The sequence below is a fragment of the Leucopleurus acutus genome, assembly GCF_964270905.1.
Source record: "Leucopleurus acutus genome assembly, chromosome: 12".
Taxonomy (NCBI): Eukaryota; Metazoa; Chordata; class Mammalia; order Artiodactyla; family Delphinidae; genus Leucopleurus; species Leucopleurus acutus.
Genome location: NC_139154.1, coordinates 27,947,748 through 27,958,395, shown reverse-complemented (window position 1 = coordinate 27,958,395; position 10,648 = coordinate 27,947,748). Strand labels below are relative to the sequence as shown.

The 10,648-nt window shown below is 56.6% G+C and overlaps 1 protein-coding gene across 1 annotated transcript; it reads left to right on the top strand.

Moving 5' to 3' along the window:
- Positions 1-3,254: 3,254 nt before the first annotated feature.
- Positions 3,255-8,319, top strand: TMEM18 (transmembrane protein 18). The gene is made up of 5 exons (XM_082851264.1): positions 3,255-3,360; positions 4,245-4,365; positions 6,592-6,646; positions 7,741-7,834; positions 7,922-8,319. Exons 1-5 carry the CDS (start codon positions 3,304-3,306, stop codon positions 8,132-8,134), a joined length of 540 nt encoding a protein of 179 aa, XP_082707390.1. The 5' UTR covers positions 3,255-3,303; the 3' UTR covers positions 8,135-8,319.
- Positions 8,320-10,648: the final 2,329 nt, after the last annotated feature.

The window sequence follows — 10,648 nt, the reverse complement described above, 5'->3', positions numbered from 1 at the left end:
CCGCTCCTCCTGAGGTTTCCTTCTTTTTTTCCCATCCACCGTGTTCAGAACCCCTTCCTCCCACTTGCTGTGTCCGCTCCTCCTGAGGTTTCCTTCTTTTTTTCCCATCCACCGTGTTCAGAACCCCTTCTTCCCACTTGCTGTGTCCATTTCCGGAGCAGGCACCCTTGGGTGTGGCAGAGTTATCTGTTACACAGGCTGTGGGTTAACTGCGTCCCCCAAAGATATGTTCAAGCTCTAGTGCCCGTGAATGGGAGCCTGTTGGAAACAGGGTCTTTGCAGATGTGATCAAGCTAGGATGAGGCTCTACTGGAGGAGGGACCTGACTCAGTGACCGGTGCCCTGATGAGAAGAGAAGGTGGAGGCGCGTGTGACAGTGGAAGGTAGGGCTTGCCACCCTCCGTGGGAAGCTGCAAAAGGCAGCAGGGACCTTGCACCCCTCCTTCAGAGGGAGTTTGGCCCCACTGCCCCTGGGGCTTTGGACCTCCGGCCTCCAGACTGAGAGGGGCTGTCTCCTGCTGTTTTAAGCCCCCTGTCGGGTGTTCCGTCAGCGCAGCCACAGGGAAGAACACAGTGCTGGCTATGCAGCAGGTTGGGCCTTGGAGACGCCCCCCGTCCAGGTTCAGTCTGGAGGCGCCCTGGGGTGTGAGGTGTGACTCGTATGCTGCTGGACGGTCCAGGGCTTCCCGGCTTCACCCCTTGGCCCTTCCTGCAGAATGGCGGAGGGCACGATTTGCTGGGCCAGAAACCCCCCTTTACAGCTGGAGCCGCCTTGCAAAGGCCAAAGCAAACGGTTTTCTGGTTACAACGACTCTAAGACGTGTATAAAATCGAGCCCTCGTTGGGTGTCTCTGATCTGATGGCATCTACCCCAGTCCCTGCCTTTGTACACCCACATCAGTGACACATGCAAAGGCCAAAGCCCACCTGGCTGAGCCCAGGTCTGCAAACCATCACAGTCGAAACACCTGCTTGCCCCACCTAGGAGCCCACGGCTGACCTGAGTCCACAGCCGGCCCGAGGAGTCCCCAGCCCGGCAGCCCCAATTGTGACACATGAAGGTACAATTGTGACACATGATTTAAACCCTCAACTTCCATTTAAAAAATTCTCAGTATGTCCAGGCAATGCACAAAATGTTGTGAGTTTGACAAAGGTCAATAAACACATTGTCTCCTATGTCTGAGACAGAAACATAAATCAATGGAAACAGCACATGGCAATGTGCCCTGTAATCCATGTAGTTACAAACTCCTCCAAGAGCCCTGAGGTCAGGAGACACTAACAGAATAGTGAAAATATAAATTGAAGATGAGATATTAATTTGTTGTATTTTATCTATAAAGCTTTTATTATCCATAATTACGGACTTTTCACAAGCACATTTCTAAATGACTATAATTTTGTAAAGGCAATCTGTGAAAAAAAGAGTCATAAATAACAGATTTGGCTATTCCATAATTCTCAGAAGAAAAGTATTTCTCCACCTAAAATTAAACGGTATAAATTAAAACCTCTCAATTCAACAACTATGAATATATGAAAATGCATTTGTTGCAAACAACTTTACCTAATTTATGTTTTTAAAGCTGGCTGTGTCTGCGGTGTAAAGACTGGACTGTGGGAGAGTGAGGCCAGGAGGACAGAGCCGTCTTATCCAGCGAGGGATGGGCAGGGCGGGGGCGCGATGGGTGGCGGCCGCCATAGAGACCTCCCCACCCTGGAAGCCGGACTTGCCAAGTATGGAGTTTCTGGAAAGCTCCTCAGGCAGCAAAGAAGAGAAACCCTGGTGCAGCCTGGCTCACATGTTTGGGTTCAATCCTGGCTTGATTCCCCCAGTCAGGGAGGCCACCTGCCAAGAGCTCACTTTCTCCCTCCCCCCTGCCGCTCTGCAGGTGCCAAGTACCCTCAAGGTGGCGACAGGCTGCAGTCCTTTTCCTCACACCCTCCCCCAGGTCCACCCAGAGAACGGGGTCCGTCTCTTCACCTGACTGAGTGCCTGCGAGCCAGGGGCTTCCCTGTTAGTCTGCAGACACAGGGCAGGATGCCAAGTATTGATTCCATTAATTCTGTGTCTTGAATCAACAGAGAATTCAGGATTCCCTGATTAGTGTGAAAATAAAGGGAACCTCATTTAAGATGGAAACGGGAAGCAGAAGGGGATACGCTCAGGCAGGTACCACTCCGGCCCTCTGCAGACCCACCAGAAGGAACGTCCTTACTTGAGACCGGCAGGGGAGGGAAGATTTTCTCCCCGCCTGGCAACAGCCCAGCCAATGAGAGACTGCCACCACTCATCCAATGAGAAACCACCACTGCCCAGCCAATAGGAACCCCTCAGCACCCTTCACTCTCCCTTTCCTCCAATGGACTTTCCTTCAAAGCAGCTCTTTCCACTTCCCCCTTTTTCTTTATAAAATGACACGCTCCTGTCCTTTGTTTGCCCAACTTGCCTGTGGTTTTGCCTTAGATTATATGTCCCAAGCTGCAATTCCTTTCTATTCCGGAACAAAGCCATTTAGCTGGTAAAACTACTGGCCGTTTTGTTTTTAAGGTCCATGTGAGCTAGAAGCAATCAGCACCCACTTCTGGAGCTGACGGTAGAGTGAGCATCTGGAGACCCTGATTTCTCAGAGGGGCAGGGGCACTGTCCCCTCTGTCCCACTCCATCCACCGACGTCCGGGTCACTGTCCCCCTCCGTGCAGGGCACTGTGCCCCTCTCTCTCTGGGGTCCAGGTCACTGTCCCCTTCTGTCTCCCGGAGTCCAGGTCACTGTCCCCCGCTTTCCCCAGTGTCCAGGTCAATTCCCTCTCTGTCCCCCGCCCGAGTCCAGGACACTGTCCCTTTCTGTCCCCGGGATCCAGGTCACTCTCCCCTATGTTCCTAGGGGTCCAGGTCACTCTCCTGAGCGATACCCCCACGCCCCCAGCCCTAGGCGTTGCGCGGGGAGGAGGCGGGGACGCCCACTAGCCCCCAGTCCTCCGAGCTGCCATTTATGAGAGCCCGCCACATAGGAAGAACTAAAATGTCCCTCTCGCAGCAGCTCGTGGGGGAAAAACAACGCTGGAAGCTACTCGTAATTCCCTTATATTTATTTTAGCACCACGGAATCTCGCGAGATTTGAACCTGGTACCGGGAACTGGAGATATCGCGAGATGGCAGGTTGCCTGCCGCTTCCGGATACAGCAGGCATCGCGATAAGTGGAGATAACGCGAGAGGACACCAGAGGACTTCTTGACCTATCCGGGCGGGGCGGGGAAGACGAAAAGGTGGTGGTGAGGCAGGGCCTTTCCGGAGGCGATGCCGTCTGCATTCTCAGTCAGCAAGTTCCCCGTCAGCATCCCCGCCGTGATCACGGTGAGTCGTTGCCTCGTTGGCCGTCAGTTCGGTCGCTGTCGGCTGGGGCCTCTCCAAATTTCCCAGCCTCCGCCGGGGACGCCGGCGGCGCCGGACGGGAGGCGTGGGTGGGGGGTGCAGGGGCGGGGCCTGTACCTGGGTGGGCGCGGCGTGGCGTGGCGGTGGGGCCGGGGCGTCGGGGCGGGACGAGATTGGAGGACCTTCGGGCTGGCGGGATGCTGAGGTGCGGGGCGGTCGGGGGTCGGGGGTTTGCGGGGAGAGCTGGGGCCTCGTGGCGGCGAGGAGCGGGGAGGTGGGCCGTCCTGGGCTGGGATGGGGGGTCCGGGTGGCGTGGACCCGCTGTGGGCAGAGTGGCAGGGCGCGGGCCGCTCCCCCAGCACCCGTGCCCCCGGGGGACCTGAGCCCCAAGGAGGGGGTCCGAGTTCAGGGGTGCGGACGAGCCCACCTCTAGAGTTGAGCGGACGTGCGGTCGCAGCACTGTCTGGAGGGCGGGAGAAAACCACATCTTGCCAGTTTGGGTGGCCCAGGTTTCTGAGGCTTTAATCACTGCTCGGAGGAACTGGTAGCTTTGCCTCTGGGGGCGACCGAGTGCGGCCAGGCACCGCTTTCTCATCTCCCCGTGGGGGCGGGTCTTTAGGTTCTCCCAGCTTGAAGCGCAGTTCTGTTCGACAAGTAGGAAAGCCTTCAGTCCTGTGTGGAGGGACAGCCAGGCACGGCCGGGTGACAGTCCCTGGACGTGGGTGCAGCGGGGGTCCCTGCTCCCCCTCCCCTCCCCGTGTCCCGTGAGGCTTGGCGGGCGCTCGGGACGGGCTCAGAGGAGAGGCGGTGTGAAGCCTGGTCCAGTGCACGTGGGCCCTGACGAGGTCCTGCTGTGTGTCCTCCAGCAGACGGACTGGACGGAGCCCTGGCTCGTGGGGCTGGCTGCCTTCCACGTGCTCTGCCTGCTGCTCACTTGCTTCTCATCGCGGAGGTACAAGCTGCAGGTGGGGCACTTCCTGTGCCTGGGTGAGTACAGTTCTGCGGCTCGGATCGCTGTGCGCTGCGGCAGCGCGGGTGCCTGTTCTCTCTGTAGCCTCAGTGATATGTGAATATATTTGTAAGGCCTCCCAACTCTCCTGCCTTGTGTTCTGCTTTGATCGCTTGTGGGTACTATAAAGATAAGGTACGTTTTGGATATTGGATTTCAAAGGCGTCTCAAGCACGTGTTGTGTTCCTGGGAGGGCGCTGAATACCAGTTACACAAACGAGAGCTGGGTTTGCTGAAACGCCGACTCTGTACAAGAGGCTTCTCTGGGGGCTCAGCTGCCCTGCCTGCTCTGGGAGGGAGTGCAAACCAGGAAGGAGAGCGCTGTGGTGCAAAAATAACATTGCCTGAGTCAGTTTTGAAGGTAAGGTCTACAGGGTTTAGAGAAGACGCAGAGCTGTGGGGAGTCGTTGAGAAAGGTTTCACAGAGAAGGTCAAGTCATGGTAGGGGGTATAAGGGTGAGTACAATCTCTTTCTAGGGTGAGGAGCAGATGTCGGGCCCAGGCCTGGCATCTGGGGCGGAGGCAGCCGGTGAGAGCACAGGGGCGACGTCAGGTGTCAGAGAAACCACGTTCTGATGCCGACTAGTTAGAAGTATGTTCAGCCAGGAAAGGTGGGCCAGGGCCTCAGAGGCTATGCTGGGCTCTTCGTCTTGTGGACGTTGGGAAGATGCTGAAGATCTTGCTTGGTAGTTTAACAAAGTCCAAAAACTCACCTTAAATGTGATTTTTCAGTTGGCCTTGTGCAAGGTGGGAAGTCCAAACAAGAGGTCGTCTTAGGACAGGCGCGAGGCAGCAAGCCTGCACCGGAAACGGTCCCGGCGGTCAGGGGTGGCTGTCACTTCACTTCCTTACGTGGGAGCCCTAGGAAGGACCGCGAGGGGCGGACAGGACAGACGGGCTCCGGAGCCTCGTAGGGCTGGGGGTCCCCGGCGTCCACTGAGTAGCCACAGCCCTGCTGAGCATCATGGCAGGAAAGGCGGGAGCACCGTGAAACCCTGGGAGGGGCCGGACTTAAGTCACTGCCCTGACATTTAAGCCGAGGGGGGAAGGATGCGGGGGAACCAGCCAGGCAGCAGGCGTTCGAGGGCCGGAAGGGACACTGCAAGCCCTGGGAATAATGTGTGCAAAGGCCCCGAGGCAGGAAGCACAGGAAAGGTGGTGGCGTCATCCGCAGAGCCTCGTGCAAGGAGCCCACAGACTTGAAAAGCTTTGTGAACCTGGGCGCTGCGTGTGGGTTTGTTGTTTTCAAGGACGAACAGAGGGTGACTGTTTTAGCGTGGGGATGATAGATGCTGGTCTAAGCGCGTTTACACGTCTGATGGCCCATTTGATTCTCACACCCACAGAAGACTTGCATGTTATTTGCTGCAGTCTTACAAACGAAACACAGACTGGTTCACTGCGCCCCCAGCTCCTGAGTGGGGTGCATGGTGGATGCATCCCGTTGCCCTCTGGGGAGGTGGCCCCCCCTGTGCTCAGGCCTCTCTTCTCCTCTCCCGTCTCCTTTCTTTGGCTTCCTTGATGTGCGCCTCAGGGTCCAGTCGTCGAGGGAGGAGTCAAGGATTGCTCTCCCCCATTTCACCCCAGGAACCGGGGTTTGCACAGTTTACAAGGCTGAGGTTCCTGGCGGCCATCCTCCCCTCCGCCAGCCCCATCCAGGCCCTGAGCAGCTCCTGGTGCTGGGCCAGCCTGCGGTCCTCCCGCCCTGGGCGGGGCTCCCCGCACTCCGGGTGGGACTGCGAGGGCCGACGGGGCTGTCCTCGGCTCCTGTCCCCTCGGGTCGGTGCTCCCTCCGTGTCTTTGCCGCCAGCACCACTGGGGGCTCCAGGCAGCCAGAGGGTGCAGGCAGGTGGCCTTCAGCTCTGGTCTCAGGGCCCTCGGGTTCCACTGCCGGCCTTGCACCCGATGTGTGACCTGCGGGGCAGGGAGGTCGGCAGATGGCCCAGTGCGGCCACTGTGGTGTCGGGGCAGGAAGCTTGGTCGTGGCGCTGCTCCGCTGAGGGCTGGCCTGGTCTGACCGAGACCACCAGACTCGTGTGTCACCTCGGGTTTCCTTTCTGTGTAATGTGAAGTAGGAGTTACGTCTCATCCAACGTGGCATTGTTCTGTTACGTTTCTGTTACGTAGCATGTTGTGAAGGATGTATAAGGCTGTGGCGGTGGACTGGTCCCCTGACTTCTCACGTGGGCTTGCTTTCTTCTCAGTGACCTTAGTCTACTGCGCGGAGTACATCAATGAAGTGGCGGCAATGAACTGGAGGTGAACGGCCCCGGGCACGTGGACCTTGTGTGAGACCGTCCCCGTCAGCAGCAGAACACACCCAGGAAGCCCCCCGCTCTCGCTTATAAAGCAGCCCCAGCCCCGTCCACGTCCCAGCCTCCTTCACGATGAGCCTTGGACGGTGGTCACCGTCGGCCCTGGAGGCCCCCCGAACAGAAGCGCTCTTGTCCGTGACGGGGAGCCCGAGATCCACCCACGATTTACTTGGTCCTGAAAACGCTGGTGCCTGGTTTCCGGGACACCGGCCATTCTGTCCTCGCCTGCGTGTCCTTTCCTGCTCACACACCTGGGCAACCCACTCCATGTCCAGTGAGCCCCATAACGTCGACCCTTCCCCTGGGCCCCCCTTCCAGAACCGCCCCAGGCCTTCTGCTCCCTCGGGGCCCGCAACTTCTCCTTCTGGCTTCTCAGGACGGGGTGCTCGCAGGTCAGGCAGGAACCCTCGGGAGGCTGGAACGAGTCGGCAGGGGAGCGCTGCCGTCCCTGTGTCCCCGCAACCCGGGGGACGACGTGGCCCGATCAGCACGCTGCCTCCCAGGTCTGCCTTTGGCACCCTGCCCGCACAGGTCTCAGAGCAGAGTGACAGCCACGCCCCGGCCGCCGCGCCCTCCCGGCGGCTTCAGACCCCTGTCATTGGGTCAGGAGCCCACCCTCGGCCCCCCCGCACGACCCGTCCCCCCGCTTTGTCTCTTCCGCTTCTAATTAGGACGCGCATCCTGACCACCCCTCGCTGGGCTCTGTTCACTGTGGCCCCGGGGTGATGACTCTGTTGCTGAGTCAGTGACGTAAAGTTCGTGTCCTGCGCTGCCACTGAGAGGGACGCCACGCTGTGTCCCCCTCTCCAGGGGCTCGGCCTGAGCTTGCATGGGGGCCACAATGCCCCTGGAGGGTCTGGGAATCGTCCCCCACGGGGTTAGGAGGGTCGCCTCGTACAGGGACTGAGGTCGCCATCGTGTGCAGGCGGGGCTCTGCCCGCACCTCGTCCTCGTGTGTGGAGGGGCTCCTGAGACAGAGAGTATCACGAGAACGCCATGTTGTGACGCTCCGTGATCTTTAAATCTTTCTTGAAACAGGTTGTTCTCGAAATACCAGTATTTTGACTCGCGGGGCATGTTCATCTCCATAGTGTTCTCGGCGCCTGTGCTGCTGAACGCCCTGGTCATCGTGGTACGTGTGTGCTGGAGCTTCGGGCCTCCGTCCTCCTCACACGGCCCGTGTCCACTTCTGACCGCATCTCTGCACGGTTCTTTCCAGGTCCTGTGGGTGCGCAAGGCCCTGACCGTGATGACCGACCTGAGGGCCCTGCAGCAGAGGAGGAGGGCCAGGGGCAGGCCCAGGAGGAGTGACGCCTCGGATCCGGCCTCGCGCGCTCCTGGACTGCACTTAGACCAGCCTTTAGGACAGAGTTTGCCGCACGTCCACCAGGGCACTCGCCGGGCCTGCAGGGGGTCCCGTCTCTCCAGTTAAGTTGTAAGCAAACGGAGCCGCGCACGTCGCCACACGTCCATGGGACTCCTGTGACCGTGTGAGCTACCAGACATCCGTCCACGTGGGGACGGTGACTGAGTGAGGGACAGTGCCATGCACGCGTGGGCACCTCGTTAACCCCATCAACTCGCATCACCTCTATCACCCCTATCACGCCCGTCACCTCCTGTCACCTCCATCACCCCTGTTACCTCCGTCACCCCGTCAACCCCCATCACCCCCGTCACCTCCTATCACCTCTACCACCCCTGTCACCCCCATCACCTCCATCACCCCTGTCACCTCCATCACCCCCTGTCACATCCGTCACCCTGGTCTGATCTGCATAGCGGTGCCCTCTCCATGTGGTGCTGCCACAGGACAGAACACGAGGGGCTGCCTTCCCTTTCATCCAGTTAGAGATGTGACGACACTCGGAGGCCCTGGGTCGGAATCCACAGAAGCAGTGGCTGGATGAGCCCCTTGAGTTGTTTTTTGGAAGGAAAGTTGCCAGTAAAAACAGTCAACATTCACCTGTTTCAACTAACAGATTTTTTTATGGCAAATACAAATATCGATTGTATTCCTGTGTTCCACCTTCTTTTTACCCTTTGGCTGTCCTGGGACATGATGCCGTTGGTTTATCGGAGCAGGTGCACTATTTCTCTGTGATGTCTGCTCTGTAAACCAACGTCTGTGCAGGACGCTCGTGGTCTTGTCACACCTGGAGCTGCAGCTGGAGGATGACGGGTGAGCAGAGCACCTGTCTAAACACACAGCGTTCAGTAAAGAGGACGTTGTTGGCTCCTGATTTGGGTTTAAGAAAATAGTTTGTGAATAGTTACCATAATTTTAACAAGATAAGTGAAATACATTCGTCCGATTTCAAAAAGAAAAGAAAATTTGTTCATATGAAAGCTTTAGAAGCTCAAAAGGTGACACTTTGACAGATTATGAAATTAAATCTTGAAATCCAGATATATAAAGGTTTTATAGGTAGTTATAAACTCTGAGTAGAGAAATTATTTCCTGAATTTTGACATTAGTTGTAGAAGCGAGTAGGTAGAACTTCCTAGATAAATCTACTGGAGATCTTAACCTGAAATTTTTTCCAGTCCCTCCTTGATGTCTTAAACTTCTGTACTGAACGTTTTAAAAATCGGCTTAGGGGCTTCCCTGGTGGCGCAGTGGTTGAAAGTCCGCCTGCCGATGCAGGGGACACGGGTTTGTGTCCCGGTCTGGGAGGATCCCACATGCCGCGGAGCGGCTGGGCCCGTGAGCCATGGCCGCTGAGCCTGCGCGTCCGGAGCCTGTGCTCCGCAACGGGAGAGGCCACAGCAGTGAGAGGCCCGTGCACCGCAAAAAAAAAAAAAAAAAAAAAAAATCGGCTTAAAAAACAGCATCTCATGTGAAGTCAGATTTTAAATTTCTTGTACCTGACAGCATGCCTCATTGTGCATTTCTGGAAATTTCCAGTTCAGGGTGTCTAATGGTCTCATGGCTTCAGAAGAGTCCACTGCATCCCGAGTGACTTCCTCGGAGAGCAGGGCCGAGCTGGCCGTGCCCTGGGAGCGCGGGTATGGTGGGAGGGGCTGAGGGCGGGATGGCTGGTCCCTTCCAGCCGTGCGGTCAGGCCGGGGCCCAGGGGACAGAATGCATGGATAGGAACATCCTGGCCTCGGCCCCACAGGCCAAGGAGGTTCTGGGGCGTTTTCCCTGTCCATAATTATTTGGGCTGTCTTAATATGGGACTAGCTGACTGAATCTCAGTTTTCGTGTGATAGTAGTGTAATAGCATTGTTAGCTTCGCATAAATTTGGCGTTAATGGCATATCAACCTAAAGACATGACATGGGCCTTTTCGTTCACTGGTGTGGGCAATTATTTTGTAACAGTTTTGTTTTCACAAACACTATTTTTTAACTGTTTTTGGTAAGTTCACATTCAGTGGCTAATTCACTGTTAACAGATATTTCTCTGTGCTGCTTGGGGAAATCCTACAAGCCAGAATTGTCCCCAGAGGGTTTGGGGTGTATGAGCCTTGCTGTGTGGGGCATGACAGGAGGGGTTCACAGGGGGCCTCCTGGCCCGTTGAAGGAAAGCATATCCCCATTCCTGGTTTCCTGCGGTCCCTTCTCACCCCAGAGCTTTAGCAAAAGGGGGTGGGTTTGGAGCCAGAGAAGGATGCCCGGTGACGTTGTTTGGGCATCTGATGGAAGTTTGTGTAAGTAAATGAAACAGACCACAAAACATTTACACATCAGCTAACACCTACATGAAATAAATAAGCAAAACTGTAAAGATGACAGTGTGTTTGTGACTGTTTTGCACTAACTGCGTGTCACTTGGCTGTCACCTTCTGCCGGCGTCCTTACAGTCTCAGCAGGCGTCCATGAAGGGGTGTCAGGGCCACAGTCTCTTCCTGACGGGTTCACTTGCTGAGAATGGTGTAAACCACAGAAAATAGAAGGTGTTACCGTGAAGTTACTCGACAAGCCTTTTGCTCTTTAAATT

What these genes read in the sequence shown, in the direction of transcription:
- TMEM18 (XM_082851264.1), top strand. Translation starts at nt 3,304, where the DNA reads ATGCCGTCTGCATTCTCAGTCAGCAAGTTCCCCGTCAGCATCCCCGCC. An exon ending in GCATCCCCGCCGTGATCACG is followed by an intron (nt 3,361 to 4,244) that starts GTGAGTCGTTGC and finishes TGTGTCCTCCAG; the next exon opens with CAGACGGACTGGACGGAGCC. An exon ending in GGGGCACTTCCTGTGCCTGG is followed by an intron (nt 4,366 to 6,591) that starts GTGAGTACAGTT and finishes CTTTCTTCTCAG; the next exon opens with TGACCTTAGTCTACTGCGCG.